This window comes from Cavia porcellus, unplaced genomic scaffold, assembly GCF_034190915.1.
Source record: "Cavia porcellus strain 051 isolate PalLab524CR breed Dunkin Hartley unplaced genomic scaffold, mCavPor4.1 scaffold_22, whole genome shotgun sequence".
Classification (NCBI taxonomy): Eukaryota; Metazoa; Chordata; class Mammalia; order Rodentia; family Caviidae; genus Cavia; species Cavia porcellus.
Genome location: NW_026947505.1, coordinates 62,351,570 through 62,368,968, shown reverse-complemented (window position 1 = coordinate 62,368,968; position 17,399 = coordinate 62,351,570). Strand labels below are relative to the sequence as shown.

The 17,399-nt window shown below is 34.6% G+C and overlaps 2 protein-coding genes across 13 annotated transcripts in view; one reads left to right on the top strand and one right to left on the bottom strand.

The window, feature by feature from the left end:
• Positions 1-5,426, top strand: part of Mms22l (MMS22 like, DNA repair protein) — a 134,627-nt gene extending 129,201 nt beyond the window's left edge. For both annotated transcript variants that reach the window (XM_003467436.4, XM_063233270.1), the window contains exons 23-25: positions 347-443; positions 2,042-2,209; positions 3,718-5,426. In XM_003467436.4, coding sequence (XP_003467484.1) covers positions 347-443; positions 2,042-2,209; positions 3,718-3,799 — 347 coding nt within the window. In that variant the 3' untranslated portion in view covers positions 3,800-5,426. The remainder of the gene's footprint in view (positions 1-346; positions 444-2,041; positions 2,210-3,717) is intronic.
• A 2,036-nt stretch (positions 5,427-7,462) lies between these two features.
• Klhl32 (kelch like family member 32) overlaps positions 7,463-17,399 on the bottom strand; it is a 187,634-nt gene continuing 177,697 nt past the window's right edge. For 5 of the 11 annotated variants that reach the window (XM_063233272.1, XM_063233273.1, XM_063233275.1 and 2 more), the window contains 3 exons: positions 16,564-16,658; positions 14,713-14,776; positions 7,463-11,718 (listed from right to left, as the gene is read on the bottom strand). In XM_063233272.1, coding sequence (XP_063089342.1) covers positions 11,504-11,718; positions 14,713-14,776; positions 16,564-16,658 — 374 coding nt within the window. In that variant the 3' untranslated portion in view covers positions 7,463-11,503. Of the gene's footprint in view, positions 11,719-11,810; positions 12,028-14,712; positions 15,856-16,563; positions 16,659-17,399 lie in introns of all 11 variants that reach the window. The other 6 variants (XM_013150027.3, XM_063233276.1, XM_013150026.3 and 3 more) reach the window with 3 other exon arrangements.

Genomic DNA, 17,399 nt, shown 5'->3' with positions numbered 1-17,399 from the left:
CAACCTGTTTAATTCTAAATCTGCTGAGTTTTTAAAGACTTTCTTTTGTCAGGATGTAATACTGCTTATAGATTAGGACACTGTAGTATTTTTGAACATGGACATATTTCTAAGAGAACTCTTCTTTACATGTGTGGTTTCGGTTTCAAGACTCAAAAATAGACAAACTTTTTAGGTGTACTTTAGAACACAACAAAACTCATAACTATCTCATTTTTAAAATTAACACACAAAAGCATGTACATATTTCAAGAAAACAACATATTTTTCTAAATCAAGAGTGCTAAAAGTGAGAATCCAGATGGTCAGTTGAGACACTGTGTGATGCTATAATTTTTTCTCCTAGTTAAAAGGCTGGCCACAGAGAACCTGCAGTATATGGTGAAATCCTGCCAAGTGGGGTCAGAAGGAGAACCTGCCACCCAGCTGACTTCCGTGTTTAGGTAACTGGAAAATATGCCAATTGGCAAACAGACGAATGCCAGCCATTTGACAGCCAGCATTGTTTGTTAAATAACTATCCAAAATATGTTGTGTTACTACTTGTTTATAATAATTCAGTCCTTGTATTTCTGAAAATAGTTTTGTTACCATTGTCCTATGGTTCTGAAAAATGAAAGCTCCCAGGGGAAGGACAGGAGGTTGTCTTAAAATTACTTGTGAATTCAGTGAGGAAGACTCACCTGTTTTGGAGAAGGAGGAAATGTGTCATGACAGCAGGTGCACAGGCCTTCAGCTTCTTGTATGTATTACTCAGGACCTAGTGTAAAAATCCTTGGTTTTCTGATTCGTTTTCGATGCTGCAGCCTCAGAAGATCCCCTTATGTTTACTTTGGAAAGCACAGGCTCTATAGGAGTTGATCTTTTGTTCTTGAGGATAACAATGCAAGGTGAACATTATTTTCTTCTCTTTCCTGCTTTGTTTCTTTTAGAGTCTGGTGCCTTCTGTTGGGACAGATTTTTTTTGTTGTTGTTGTTTCTATTAGTATTTCTCAAGGTTCCTAAGTTTACCTTCATTATACATAAATAACTCAAGCAGACTGGTACTTTAATAAATAATTTGGAGTCTGTTCTCTTCAAGTTGGATTTTGGATTCCTCAGCTTTTCTCTTATGAAGTTTGCATTCACCCAACATTTATAATTTATTTAAATTGTGATCACTTAATAATAGTGAGTTTAAGTTATATAAAACCCTAGGAAAGGGAAAAAGAATTTTATGTGATCACAGAGATCAATTTTTTAAATTTAAAATCTGTTGAGCTAAATGGTTCTTTTTGTTGACTGAAAGATATGGAAATTTTAGGCTTAAAATATATTACTTTTATTTGTCAGACTTTTTTGGGAAGTCAGGGGAAACATGATCTCATTGTGCAGTCCAGGCTGGCCTGGAACTGGAGCACTCCTCCTGCCTCAGGCTTGTGCAGACTTCCCGTGTGTATGATATCGCTTGTTAAGCTGAAGAACATAAATACATAAATAACGTGGTTTCACCCATAAGAATATGTTTGATCTACCCAGAGATATGAAAAACTAAAAAATAACCAGGAAGTCTAACTTTTTTCCTGTCTACACATTTCTCACTTGGATTTTGATGCAGTGAGTACAGTAAAAAGGCACTGGGATTAGATTTTTTCCCTTAATTCTGTCTTTAAGATCCAGACTTTTCCTGCCTGCTTCCAGTGTCATCACTCTGTCTTGCCTCTCACTGAAATAAGATTTTGTATTCGCTAGTTAGTGTCACCAGGAGTCTTCATAGTGCATATAGTTTTATAGCAGTTACTCTTAAAGTCATATTTCTTTTATCAGGTTATAGCTTATTGCAGCATAAATACCAACCCAGGGAAGTTTTCCCAGAATCTTTCTGTTCCCTGAATTTTTATTAGCACATGTTGACTGTACATAATGATCATATTCATTGTAGGGAGCTGGTATTTGTATATAACAGTTTTTTATCCTTTTTAAGCCCTTTTTCCTACTCTAGCCTCACCCCTCCTTCTGTCTTTTGGCCCCCAGAATCTTAAGTACTGTGTTTAATTTTCAGGCAGTTTATCCAAGATTATGGAATACAATATAGTTATCAAGTTTACAGCGTTTTAGAGGTAGTGGCAACTCTGAACCAGCACATTGTCATCCACTTGATTTCTACCCTCACTCAGTCTCTGAAGGATTCGGAACTGAAGTGGGGTCTTGGCAAGAATACTGAACAAAGGTATGTTTGATGATACTACATTGTTTTGGGCAGTGATTATGAAATTTGTATTTCGTAGTGTGGAAATGGCCTATTTTCCCATTCAAAAACTTTGTATGTCCTTTTGTGTTGAAAATATTTTAGCGCTCTATTGCCAGTTTTGTGATTGGAAACCGCCATGGCTCAGTAACAAATTTATCACAGTTCACACACCTGGTCACATTGTTCCTTTCTAAATGATCTTAGAAAGCTACGTATTTCAGTGATGCTGCTGTCTTAAACCACATTTAGTGTTCATCATTGAGAAGAGGTCTCCAGAGCTTCCAGTGTCTTCTTTTATAAAATACAGTGAAAAATTGTAACCTTTTGAGGGCTTCTTGATTTATTCAGTCAACAGTATCATGTATATCCAGTTAATGAGATGAGGACCCAACTGACCCAAGTGTTTTGGTCACAAATATGCACTTTTTTTCCTGTAAACCTATGACCCAACCAAAATAATGCTGGGCTAAGAAACTGAGTATTATAAGTCTGTAGTTCCAAAAGAGATTATTTTATAGGAGTCAGTTTCACAGTAGGATTCTTATATAGTAGAATTTTTTAATGAATCAGACATTAATCACATGTATATATGAGTGTATCTATAGATACATAATCTAATAAATACCTGTATTTTAGTTGAAGTTTTTTGACTGTATATTTGAAATCTTAGCGTTATGCCTATATTGATTAGAGCCTTTATGAACTAAAGAATCCTATCTTGTAGTACAGTAAATGAAAATCCTTAAAATGGAAACACCAGAGACCACCCTTACATAACCTTTCTGTGGCAGTGTAGAGCATCTCTTTTATTCTTACACAATAATTTGGCTGCCTCTTGCACTTTGCTAAAGAGGAAAGATGTCATGTCAATAAGCAGTCTCGTACAGAATGCTCACTAACATCTAACTTCCAAGCAGTGTTCAGATAGGAATGAATGAAAAGACCGGAGAGACTGTGTGAGCCATCCTAACTTTGTATGTTTTGGGGACAAATACCCTGCTGTGGTCCTGTTTTGTGCAGCCACACAAGCCCAAGAAAGGGTTGGTTTTAATAATTCTGAATACATCATTTAGAATAACAAAGTAACTATAGGACAAAATAAATGCATCTGAACTGTAGGAAAAAGCTACACAATCTAATAGGAAAAGCAGTATTTTATTTTCAAACTTTGTTACTTCTGTGAATAAAATGAAGGTACATGCTAACATTATTTTATAGATCTTCTTTATAATTACAAATTTTTCATCTTGTGAACAAGCTTTCCCATTGTAATCATACCATCACTGACCTTAAGCAATATTCCGTGAACATATTTTATAATCTATGACCATTGTTAGTTCAAATAATAAATTTTAATCCACTTTTCTGTGTATATACATTTAAAGCTGAATAAATTTTAATGCCTAGGTTTACTCATGATATATATATGTAAAGCATTTTTTAAGTGTTGTACTAAATATGCATTCTTTCCTTTTTTTCTTAAACAGGGAAACCTATAGAAAACTTTTATCTCACCTAGGACAGGCCGGACAACATGAAATACAGAGACTGGAAAATGACATTACATAATATATTTTATGATTTATTCTATTATTATTGCTGACTAAAACCACTTTGTACTGCTCCAATTTCTACTTTAATTAATTGTATTTATTTGTATTAAAAATAATTTCTAGGATTTTTTCCCTATATGGCTGTAAGTATAAATATACAAATAAGAAAATGAAGGTTTTAATTAGTAATTATGTAATAGGGTCCCTGGGACTTTATAGAATTGCAGTATATTTTGAAAAGACTTTAGTTAAAGCTTTTCTCAGTAAAAGTGATCTCTGCATATGAGTATGTACTGGTCCATCCATGGACTTGTCACTGTAATCTAACTTTGTCTGCAGATTGGTTTGCTGGGTTGTTTGTTTTAAAGTTTCTGTTGTCCTATGGTACTTTTTCAGAATACCTGGCACTTGTCTGGGGTTTTGTTGCTGCCTTTTGCGGAGAGCCAGAGGGATGTCAGAAGATGAAACCATAGTTATTTTCTTTTGTTACTGTGTGAGAGAAATTAATGAACCAAACCCTTCCAAAGCTTACTTATATTCTCAGCAATCAGAACCCCACTAAAGGATTATACAGATGATATCTTTAAAAAGTTTTAAACATGCCAGTAGTATTTATGTTTAGTTTCTAAGAATTGCAAGATGTTTTTCTTATCTTTTCTATAGGAGTTGTCATCAAGAAGCATATCAGGAGGAAGAACTACAGAGCCTTTAAGAGAATAAATAATATTCTGAAAAGTTATGATTGCTAGTAAGAGAAGCCTGAGAGGTCAGCAGATTCATTTCCTTGCTCTTAGAACTTGGCATCTTGTATGTTTACGGAGAACCTATAACTACTTTGCCGCTGTTCTCACATTTTTCCAGTTAGGCCTGACTGCTTTTGGTGATAACCATTATATGGTAGAAAGACCTTGCGTTCTAGTGCTTGGAACCCACATATGTTGTAAGCATAGCCCTGTTTTATGATCTTGAGCAAGTTACTTGCCTTTTGTGAGCCTATTTCCTTAATGGAGAAAAAAAAATCATTTTTTAAAAATTTCACAATGAATCAGTTTTGAGTAATATAGGTGAAAGTATTGGTTTATATTGTTTATTCATGAGATAAAAGTAAAGAATACCTCTCAAATATTTTTTCTTTAATGATGCATCCTAGGTGAATGACCCCTTTTTTTAGTTTTTCATACATATCATGTTTTAACTTAAAATATTTTTTTCCCTTCTTGGGATTATAATCTTCTGTCATTCTTTCAAGGAAACATTTTAGGATTGGACAGGTAGCTCAGTGGTGAAGCTTTGCCTGGTGTGCCCAAGGCCCACAATCTCCAGCATCACCAAAAAAAAAAAAAAAATCAGCCTGTTTCTGGCTCAAAAATTGTCTTTAAAAGTGAAATAGAGGCTGAGAATAGAGCGCAGTGCTAGAGTACTTGCCTAATATGTACATGCCCTGGACTTGATCCTGAGAATGGCAAATGGTAATGACAAAAAAATCACATCAAATAAATAAATAAAATTCAATGGGTGTTCTCTAGTTACTGTAACTAGAGAATCTCAAGGTATACCTGTTATTTTCATGACTAAAAATGGCCTGTGTAGCCCTAAAATCAACTGCCATTTCCACAAATAAAAGATTTCTAAGGCTGCTTAAAGACTTCCTAACAATGAAATTTTATTCTACTATACTAATGACTTATTGAACTTACTGAATAATAATATATGCCTTGAATGTTTTAGCAGTTAAAGTTTTATCTCTTTAAGGTATTGCCTAAAAGAGGTATATGTTGTCCTCCAAGGAAGATTTTTAAAGATGTGTTTCACAATCTGGCTTCTTGTCCCTCAGAATATGAAATATTTAAGGAATAGGAAAAGCTGCTTCTATCTCATGCATTAGGGCATATGTCTGTGGATGCTGAGAGTAATTAGAGCTTGTATGTAAAACCTAAAACAGCAAAAAGTGTGTAACAATACATTTTTTAATAGTTACATATAATTAAAAATTTTTTAAAGCTTTTCTCAGCTGAAGAAAACTTATGGTTTGGTCTTTTTCTGGAAAATTCTTCACTAATTTTATTAATCTTGTCTTCTTCCATTTCTGAACTTTCCCTTGTTACCCCTTTCTTCTATATTCACTTTTCCCTAAATACTCTGTAATTTCTTCTACAATTGTAAGGTAAGTTGCTTGCCTTTGGTCAAATCTGAGATAACAGTTTCATTTCTTAAGCTCTGTGGCATCTTTCTCTTGTCTTTCTGTCTCTCCCTCTATTTACACTGTATTTTGAGAGCATTGTCTTGTTTCTTGCCCCTGGTAGTAAGATATGGCCCTTCAACTGCTGTGTCTCACATTCCTTTAGTATTAAGCTGACAACACTGGCTCATAATTTTGTCATTCAGATCTATGTCTAATACTAGTTTTTTTGTAAACTAGTATTAGGCAGCCTGTTCAGCTGCTTGGGTCACTTTCTATTCTAGACTAACGCTTGCTTGCCCACTCTACCCAGGGGACACTGGGTTTTTCATTACTTATACTTGGAACTTGGAGGCATCAAGATCCCTCATCCTTCCCCACCTCAGTGCATGGACAGCACATGTGTGCCGCTCCCTGTCCCCTCCCAGTCTCCCTTCTCCCTCTCTTCCCCACCTCCTCTCACCTCTCCCTCTTCTCTCACCTCCTTTCCTTTCTTTCTTTCCTTTTCTTTCTTATCCCCTTGCATCCAAATTTGTTTAATTTTAGTCTGTTAGTATATGCGTGTAATACATAACATTTACATTCCTTGCAGTGTAAATTGATATGTGTAAAACAAGCTCCTTTTTTTAGCCTCTTTCCCCCTCCACTCTACTTGTAGATCCCCTACTTTACTTTTTTGGGGGGGAAGGGTACACATTTCTAGTACATGTTTACATTATTTATATGGAATAGGACATATACATAACACATCCCAATTCATGTTTTTAATCATCCACTGTCCCTCCCCTCTCTATGCAATACTACTTTTCCATAAAGAAGAATAAGCTAAATCTGTAGGAAAATAGATACACCTTGAGACCATAATGTTAAGTGAAGTAAATCAGACACACAAGCTTAAATATTACCCTGTTTGTGTTACATAAAAACTCAGAGTAAGTATAAAGAGCAAAATAAAAGAGAATAGGAAGGCGCAAAAGAGAACAGGAAGTAGGAAGATAAATCTTTCTGAGAAGGAAATCTCTTAAAAGGAAATGGAGAGGGTTTTGTCTTGTTTTGTTCGCTCTCAGGCACTAAAATCTCTCTCTACCTCTGGCCTCCTTTGTACAGTTTACCTTACAGTTCAGAAGTTAGCATTCCTGAAATACTCTTTCCCTCCTATAACTTTTCTGAAGCACCTCCAGCAACTCATTGTTTATAAGCAGATGTTCATACTCGGCAGTCTGGAGACCTGCACTGTGACTGACCTTTTCAAATTTAACTTTCCAAACAAAAGACTCAGCTGCTTTCTCTGACTGCCACATTTATTCTGTTTTCAGCTTCATTCACTTTGTCAGAGGGGAATACCATCTCTTTATACAAAAATTAAAGTAAGATACACTTCATTTGTTTACAAACTTGAAAATATTTGAGTAGAAAAAGTAACATTCTGTACTTGTGAGCATTCCAGTCAAACAGAATCTATGAAATTTGAGTATAAAAAATTATTAAAGGACAACAGGATGATGAAAAACACTTTATTAGACATTAATGATTTAAATTTTACTGTAACAATTAGAAGGTCTCCATGGGGGAAGAAAAAAAGCAGAGCCTATGCCAAAATTGTTAAGTATTGAGTTCATCTAACATTAGAAGAATTCTGTAGTTTAAAGCTTTGTCTTTATCTCCACTGTAGTTTCTTTTTTTAATCATATAGTCATATGCTGTATAATGGCATTTCAGGCAGTGATGGACCACATGTATTCCAAGGTGATCTCATAAGATTGTAATGGAGTTAAAAAGTGGCATGGCTTTTGTATTGTCACAGCCAAACATTATTGGTGTGTAGTGATGCTACTAGCAAAAACAAATCTGTACCACCAGTTTTAAAGTATAGCAAATACAATTATGTATAGTTTAATAGTAATAAGTATGTTACTGATTTATGTATTTACTATACCTTTTTCTCCTTTTAAAATGCTCTTAAAACAAATTTACTCTAAAACAGTATGTATTTTACACTGGCAACAGCCTCATACGGCTAATGATTACCCACATCTCTTGAGTATCAAGAGGCCACACTGATTTATACTCTATTCTGTAAATTTAGCCTGAGATGTTTACCTAACAATCATGCGGTTCTGTTGGTATGTACTCTCACAGAATATTTAACAATTAAAATTATATACTATATAAAAATTGGAGTTTCTACATTTTGGAAAGACCTTTAGGAAATCTAACTTCTCAAAATCCTATCTGAAATAAGCACTTGTGTTTCAAAGATAAAAGGTAAATACCATAGAACTTCACCAAAAATTGAATTGTTGAACTAAGCCACTGCTGTTTGACTGGTAAGGTTTTTTTAAAAATATAAATCTACATGTTCCAAAAACATTTCTTGCCTACCCATCCTACAGTTAAAAATACTGCCTTGTCACATGACAGTACAGTATGCCAGTATAACATGCTTTATTTGGTTAAAACTTGGGGCGCTACCAAAGCAACATATCCTTTCACATAGTTAGATATGAAAGTCGCATTTTTACATTATGGTAACCTGTATGGCAAGTTTACCAAAAGCATTGCCAAATGATTGTAATTGGCTTGTTTCTGCATATTAGAACTTCAGATGTACTTAAAATTATACCCAATTTATTGCATCTGTGAATTGTGCTTCTAGAGAGGTATTCTGGGCATTCTTATTTTATATGTAGTGTTTATAAAGTTATTTGTATATAGAATAAAAACTAAACATATTTGTATATATATACTTACGTATATGCATACAAAGAAAAACGTAACATCTTGCTCATAGTTACTCAACTTCCTTTTTATAAAAGATTTATTAGTGAAAAACAAAACAACCAATGAAACAGCTCCCCCAAAACACCACCCCATAATGTGATGCTTTTATACTTTGTAGTAAACAATAGAATGTCTCAGCTGTTGCTGAGACTGAAATGAATATATATTCACTTGACATATGAGGAAAACATGAAGAAAAAAAGCACAAAAAATACCGTAATCATAATCGAAATAGCATTTTAAAAAAATATGTAAGGAATTTTGTTGCATTTTATAATATATTAGTTTAGAGTAATGTGTTAACAGATTTTCTTCCCTCCTATAGCAAGAATACTGAGGTCCACATGGAACTACGTTTTTTCTTCTTTTTAAAAAGATCTTGAAGTGCTAAATTAAATCGTAAGAATTGTTGGAATCATAAGGTTTTCTATAGAAATTAAAATGTGTATTTCACTTAAATAGAAAACATGCACTACTTGAATAGTTTTAATGAAATTTGACTCATGACCAGTTGTAGTCTGTGAGTTTTTTTTCTTTAATAATTTTGAGGAAAACGTTCTAATTCTGTCATCTGAGTTTTGTTCGTTTTAGGAAAGGAACATCATACTTATGATGCTGCTCTTTTGCCATAGCTATAAAGGATGTGTTTGAATTCTATGCAAAACTTCCTAAAACTATGAGCTCAATTCTATAACATAAATGAATAATACATTATCAAGATTAGTAAGGGTGGTGGATAATTATGCTGATCTGTTTTATATGAATAGTCAGAAGTCTACACAGAAATAATCAAGGGTAGTCTCAGGCTATCTTTCCATTAACAATCACGCAGGCTTATTTTTAGACCATTTTGCTTTCACTCATTGAATGTAGGGTGAGTACAAATAGATTTTAATGGTTTTATAAGATAAAATGGCAAGAAATAAGCTTGTGTTCATTTTCTTGTTCATTTTAAGATATTTTAAAATTCAGGTGACTTATCTACCTTTTAGAGAAGCAGGTATCATTCTGAATATCAGTTACCATTTTTCACTGTTTAGCTCTTAAAGGTTTTTGTCTACATTTTGTTCCTTTTAAAATCTACCTTTCCTTATCTTTAGTACCCTCTCCTCTTCATTTTTGTGAACTTAATTTTTTTGTTTTTGTTTTCATTTTGTTTTGGTACTGGGAATCAAACTCAGGAACTGTTGCTTGCCAAGCAGGTGTTTATGACACTGAACTATATTCCCAGCTCACCCCTCCTCTTCTTTAATCTGAAAAAGTAAATTTAAAAGTTAGTAAATTTTGTACTTAAAAATATTTAATTTCATTCACTATTCATTTCATTCACTAACCACACTAAAAATGGTTACATTGCGTAAAATGACAGTTTCCTATTAGGGTGAGGTTCCTGAAGGATTAAACTGCTGATAGAAAAAAAAGTCAAACTAAATTTCCTTTTAATAAAGATAACCAGGGCTGAGGATTTAGCTCAGCGGCATAAGCGCCTGCCTTGCAAGCAGGTAGTCGTGAGTTCGATCCCTGGTACCAATAAAAAGGAAAAAGACCAAAAAAAAAAAAAAAAAAAAAAAGATAACTCCTGGTGAGCCTGGAGAAAAGAAACCTATGTTACACTTAACAAATGTATGTTCAAATGTAATTAAGAAGTTGTTTTTAGTGTTTTGGATGAAGCAAACCCAAAAACCTAGCCTAAAAATATTTTTATATGTTATTAAAAGTAACTAATATATATTGCTGGTGGTGAAGAATCCCACAAATACTCAAGATTTGACATAACCTTTAATGAAGTGGGAAACTTATTAGAACTGCCAATTCTAGGTTCAAATTTATGTCTAAGCACTTTATGTTACCATAATTAGTACAACATTTTAAAGTTTTAAAATTTCATTTTTCACTAAATGATTTAAAATAAGCTGTAGTTCAGGTGTCTGTGATGTTGGCAAACGTCCTTTTCCTGCTTAGAAAAGGCATGACTTTTTCACATGCTTTTCGGAATACCATAGCATGTTTTCTAAACTAGTAATTTCTAAACTTAAAAGTAATCTTCTACTTCAGTAATAGGGTTCTTGAAACAGTAAAATACCTCATAATCTAGTGGCTTTTTTAAAAATTAGGCAGTCAGCACACTAATCCTTATGATGGTCTTTTGAATTAGTATGGAAATCAATAATTATCCTCCTGAAAAGGTGAAAAAACTGAAGCACTATGAAGTTAAAGTTCTGGCTCAAGGTCAGAATAATCAAGGCAAAAATATGGGTATTCCAACTGCTGTTCTGGTGTACTTCTGTTATTTCTGTCACCTTGAATAAAATGTGGCACTTAAAAATTTATGATGTCATAATGCTGAATCTACTGAGCTAGACTGCATAACGTTAAATTTTTAAAAGAAAAATTATAAGCCCATGTTTAAGTAGGAAGGGTACATACAAGATTTTAAGATCATTGATGCCATTGGGTGAAATAATTTATCTTAAGAACAGTGTCAGGTTGTCCTAAATAGCGCTGGTTAGAAAGTGTGTACAAAGAATGCTTCAAACACTTGTGAAACAATAATGTACCATTAAGTTGGCACTAAGCTATACCACAGTACAAGTCATACATATCGTATGCTGACAGACACTGAGAAGGGTGATGTGGGTTCTCAATAATATATTTTAGAAAATTGTTCATTTTTTGCTAATATTTATCTGAATATAAGATATATAAAGCAAGATAAGGATGCATTAAGCACTCAGGCTTTTCATCCCCAGAATCCGAAAGTCAGGCCTTTGCTTTTCCCCTGTTCATAAGGGTATTAACAGAGCAGTTGCTTTTCAGATGGTGCCGATCCTGTGATGAGGCACTTGAAGAGTTTGAAGGTTCGGGCATGTGAAATATGGGGCTGGAAGGAAGCATGCTGCTATTCCATTGGAAGCAAAAGGAAGTGTAGGTCCATAGAAGACTTCTTCTTTGCCTTCCCTGCTGACATCTAATACCTACAAAAAAGAAAGGCTGATTACTCAAGTAAAGCTGTAGACGTGTAAAAGCAAACCTTAATTCAAACTCAGTTGTGTCACCGTTACTGTACCTTAGGGATTGCTGTTTGTGGTTGTTTTCCATCCAAGAAAGATTTAAGTCCCCACTAAGTGCTGGACTGTGTGTCCATATATACATCTATATGCTTATAGTCGTTTAATATTCAGAACAGTGGTAAGGTGGGTAATATGCAACTCTCTTTGGTTAAGTTACATTCAAACTACTTGTAATTTTAGGTCATATCATGATACCGGTTTGCAAATCTTCATCTGTGAAATGAAGAAAACGACCTTGCAGCTTTACTGTGAAATGACATCTAACTTAGCACCTGGTATAAAGTAGGTTGTTATAACACAGCTTTGTAGCAGGTTCCAAATTAGATCAGTCAGTTCTAGAAATTTCCTCTTCGAGCTGGAGTTCTGACTCATGTATGGCATGGCTTCTTTGTTAGTCTGTGCCTGCTGCCACCTAACTGAATCTGGTGTGGTCTGGAAAAATTCTTCCTTCAGGTTACTTGCCCTTTCACTTGTCAGACTCATCAGGTTCTTTCTAGCCCTCAGTTATCTTAATCTCTCTTCATTTGACTTTCTTTTAACCTTATTTAATGCCTTGCCTTCCTTGGATTGCATAATTTAACAGTCAGTAAAAACTGGCTGTTGACATTGCCTTTTTGTGATCCACCTTTGGGTCCATTTCCTCATCTGCATCCTAAATATAGGTTTTGGCCCCCTATTCCAACCACAAACTTCTTGGTATCCTTCAATAATTTTGTCTGCTCTCATGCCTTCATCATCACCTGCACAGTTAACTCAGCCTCTGATTCTAGTAATTCATTTTATTTTAGATGGAAAAAGTCCTTCAAATTTGGGCATCCAAGCTCACAAAAGGAGAATTACTAAGTTCCGGAATCAAAAATTCTTAGCTGTTTTTTTTTTTTTCTTAAATGGACATTTACCTGCCACAGGCTATTTGTTGAATAACATTTAGGTATCACTACCAATTTAAAGTGTTCCTTACATGCTAAATATAAACTTTCATCTTCTCATTAACTTATACAACTTAGGCATAACAGTTGTTTTAAATAAGTTAAGTATTTTCAAAATTTTAAGTTCAGTTTTACAAGTATCACTTATCCATTCCATGTAAATAAAAAAAAATTCTTCTGGGATTTTTCATTAGTATATATTTAAATAAGAAAAGGAGAAATCATTTCATACTTCTCAGAACTGGGATTCACTATTGTCTTCATTTACAGGAAAGCAAGCAATTTGGCTAGTAATAGTTGGAGGAGCCCAGTATTTGAGCCCAAGGAAACAACCCAGAAAAAAACAAGGTTTCAATGCCTTCATTATATCCCTCCCCCAAATGAATATATTTTCAGGAAGCAAAATAACCGAGATAGTCATCGAGGGAGCTTTTGTCTGGTACCCTGGGCCGACAGAGACTGCGTATGTTAAGCAGATGTAATGTATTTAATCTGAGAAGGAAAAAGGAAGCATTGGCAGTTTTTCTCCAAAATACTCCCCTGTAAACTGGCAGAAAGAAGCATTTGGAAGAAGGCAGTGCCAGATTGGCACCCTCCAAAAGGAAATAATAGTAAATGAAGAAAACAGTAGAAGTGATCCTGGGAACAGACTAATCACTTACACACTGCAGCAGCTGCTCCCTCATGTCCCCTTGTCACCCATGGCACACCAGATTAGAGTCAAACTTTGGTACCAGACATTGCCTATGTGTCCACAGGATGAAGTAGGGCACCTTCACTTTTTCAGGAATCTTATTTCCCCGATTTCCCATGAGTCTTTATTAACAAGGCCAAATCTCATTCTTTAAACAAGTACTAATTTGAGAACATTTCAGCTTTTCTCTTGTTTGGATCATCCTGGTGATGAATTAAAGTACACTAAATCAGCAATGCCAGGAAGTATTGTACTTTCTTAACATCTCACATATATCTTTCCAGGTGACTGATTTCTGCAAGTGCTTGTGACATGATCTTGGATTAGGGTCCAGGAGCATGCTAATTAGACAGATTACTGGCTGGTATTTTTAAAAGCAAAAAATGAGTTTAATCTTTCTGGATGTTAATGAGACAATCTCTGAAACGTTTGAGTATGGTCTTTAGCTATGCTCTCAGGTTAATAATTTGTAGCTCAATCATGGATTGAGAATTATTTTAAAGCATAAAAATATACATTTGATGTTATGTGCATACAGTTTTCAATACCACCACCCTGCACTTTTCAATCTACTGTCTTGTACTTAGGAATTTCTACTGTCTAGACATTTACGCATAAACATTATTCCAGTCTTCCATTAATGTCCTTTTTTGTTGATTCTCTCCCAGTAAACAGTAAAGAAGTGGCCTGCTTTTGAAGACTACCTAGCTAGTCTCCCCAACCATTAGTGTATTACTGTTAAGTGCACCAAAGCAGTAAATAAATAAAATATTTGAGTTAATTCATAAAAAGTACAACTAAGTAGTTGTCAGTAACTAAATGCAAGATACAAGCTAAGGGGGCTGGGGATTTAGCTCAGCGGCATAAAGCACCTGCCTTGCAAGCAGGCAGTCGTGAGTTCGATCTCCGGTACCGATAAAAAGGGAAAAAAAAGATACAAGGTAAATGGTAAGTCTATAATCTATGACTTTTTACCATAAATATTAAATGACAGTAATGCCAATATGGGCACATTATCTTTTAACAGTAAGAAGTCACTTCTTTAAAATATGTGTCAGATTTATTTCTGCTTTGTAGGACAGTATGCCAGCCAAGGAAATAAAATTTGCAAAAATATTTATTCTGTTCATCAAAATGGTTAACTGGTGTAGAACATTACCCATATGCTGACTTAAAAAAAAAACATTTTATACTGGAATATTCTATTAATGCACTCTCAGGTGACATTTAATCCAGTAATACAGTCGTTGAAACATTTTTACTCCATTTATTCACCTGTGAATATCCTCAGTGATTTAACATACACACTTGTACCCCTCTTCTCTTGAGGATAGGTTACCTGGTTGGGAAAAGCCAGATATAATTAGCAGTAAATTAGCATGTAAAGTAAGTGATGATGTTAAAAGTTCTTTGGGAACAGAAACCAGTGATATGACTATGAAGTTTTGTTTTGCTATTTAAGACTTCCAGAACAGGTATGGAACATTTCTGAACTATGGCAGCACTCTGGTATCCTGAACATTATATGTATGCATACTGTCTTTATTCTCTCATATCATGGCTTCAATTTGTTTTCTATTCCTTGAACTAGGTTGATTCTGAAATTAGAAATGTATTTAAAATTTACAAATTTGCTTCATGCTAAACCCAAAGCTACTTTCATTGTTCAAGTGTAAGGTAGCCAGTTCAATGGTTTATCAATTCTGAAAAGTAAAAATTAAGAGACACCTAAAAAAACAAAGCTGCTGGATACATGCTTAGATGAAGACTAGACGCATTCTGTGGGAGCAAACCCTTCACTCATTTTTTAGTCAAAAGACAAGACAGGTCGTGTATGAGACCCCGGTTAGTTAACTCAAAATCTTAGGCACCTGAAAGTGTGTGTGTGTGTGCGCGCATAGCTTGGGTAATTTTTCTTCTGTATTTCCTGCTTCATTAATTTTCTCTTATTATATATAACTTCTGACTTTCTCATTCATCTTCTAACTTACTAAGCTATATTTATTCTATAAGCATTGGTATGTAATGCCTTCATTACACTCCCACAGTTCTGGGAGATTTCTAGTTTCTGTAACTTTAGCTCAGAAATTATGTAGCAGTTAATAGTTTGTAGGTCAATTTTGGATTAATGTTTTACTTATAGATAAATATCTTAACTGTTCGTTAAATTCAAAGTTAATTGCATTGTATTAGTTAACATAACACTATATAATACTTTAACAACTAAATTTTTCTTAATCTTACCTCTTGTGTAAATGTTGAATGTGTACTAAGAAAAATACACTCTAACTCTTCAATGTAGAACTTACCCATTTGGCTAAACTGGTGAGTTATGGTTTTCACATCTATCCTTACTCTTGATTTTTTTGCCCCTAATATGTATGACTCAGAAATATGTTAAAATCTCCAGACAGACCTCTGACAAAACAGGAGGAAAAAAAACAGTATTATGAATGTAAATGGACAATTTAAGGACAACACACAACTATATACTAACAACTTTAAAACCATAGACAATGTAGAAATTTTTCTTTAAAATGTATACCTTAGAAGATATGACTGAATGTAAAAGAATTCAGTCTTGGAACTGTTAAAGATACTGACACAGTTGTTTAAGATCTCCCATAAAGATGAAATTAGATGATATGTATAGCTATAAGCATATATTTTTCTAGATGTCAGGAGACAGATCTGGCCTATTACATGTCAATATTTTTTTTTAGGAAACAGAACTATGGTAAATTATACTGAGAATAAATATATATCATACATATCTATATATATCATACATGCCATTGCTCTTCTGAAACACCTGGCTAACAACTTGCCAGGCCTGGGCTGCTCATAGACCAACATGCCACGGTTATGGGGGCGGGGGGGGGGGGGTGTTCTTTACAGATCAGCAAGAAACATTTGTTCACAGCTCCACTAGGAAGGAAAAACACACCTGCAGGTACCACTTACGGAAATGAACAATTTGTGATACAGAAAATAAGGCAGGAGCATGAAAAGCAAAGGACCTGAAGCCTCTTTCTACATGTAAATACATCCTTCAGCAGCTGCATTACAAAACGTAACCTTACTGAACCACTTGAGCAAACTTCAAAAGGAACTTCAACCACTCACCTGGATACAAGCCAGAGGCTCATTTGTCCAAATTGAATATCCACCAACTAAATATATTCTCCCATTATGGACAGCAACTCCAGATTCATTCTGGCCTAAAGTAAGGAGAGTTGAGTAAAAAGACAAAAATCCATCTCTCACATGTTTTAATTAATCCTTTTGCTACTAGGGGATAGACTTTATCCCTGTGGCACATTTTTATACTGCAAGAGATTTTTGCAGCAACAAATCACTGACTCTAGTACTTGGGAAAATATGTCACTATTTCCTAGAGAATGAATCTGTTAGGTTATAACCAGATCAAAACACTAATTACTCAGCAAACTATACAGCAAGAGTAAGCTATATGTAACTGAAGAGTTCTATAATATGTTATATGCCATTAATTTATAGTGGCAGCAATAAGATGTTTTAGAAATGCAAAACAATCTCTAATAGCCACAGAATTTTTAAGGCAAGTGTTTACACCTGTAAAGCAACAGCTGCAACCCTGAGAACACAATAAAGGGGAGCCATGCTCCCAGTGTGCCCCAAATGAAGACAGATGGCAGGAAAAAAAGGATAAAGTTGCTACCTTCCCTTTCTTTACATATACAACAGGTTTAAGATTATTTTAAAGTTCTTGAGCTAGAACAAGCCTAGATAATCCCTAGGTACTAACATGCCAAAATGATGAAAGGTTTCTCCTCCCATTTCAAAAAAGAGGACCTAATGACTCTACCACATATTCTTCCCTGGAGGCCATCAGAGTGAAAGAGTTTTTATTGATGAGCTGGCACAACATTGGCTAGGGTAATAAATAACCTGGGTCCTATAGCAGGCAGAATCACAGATTT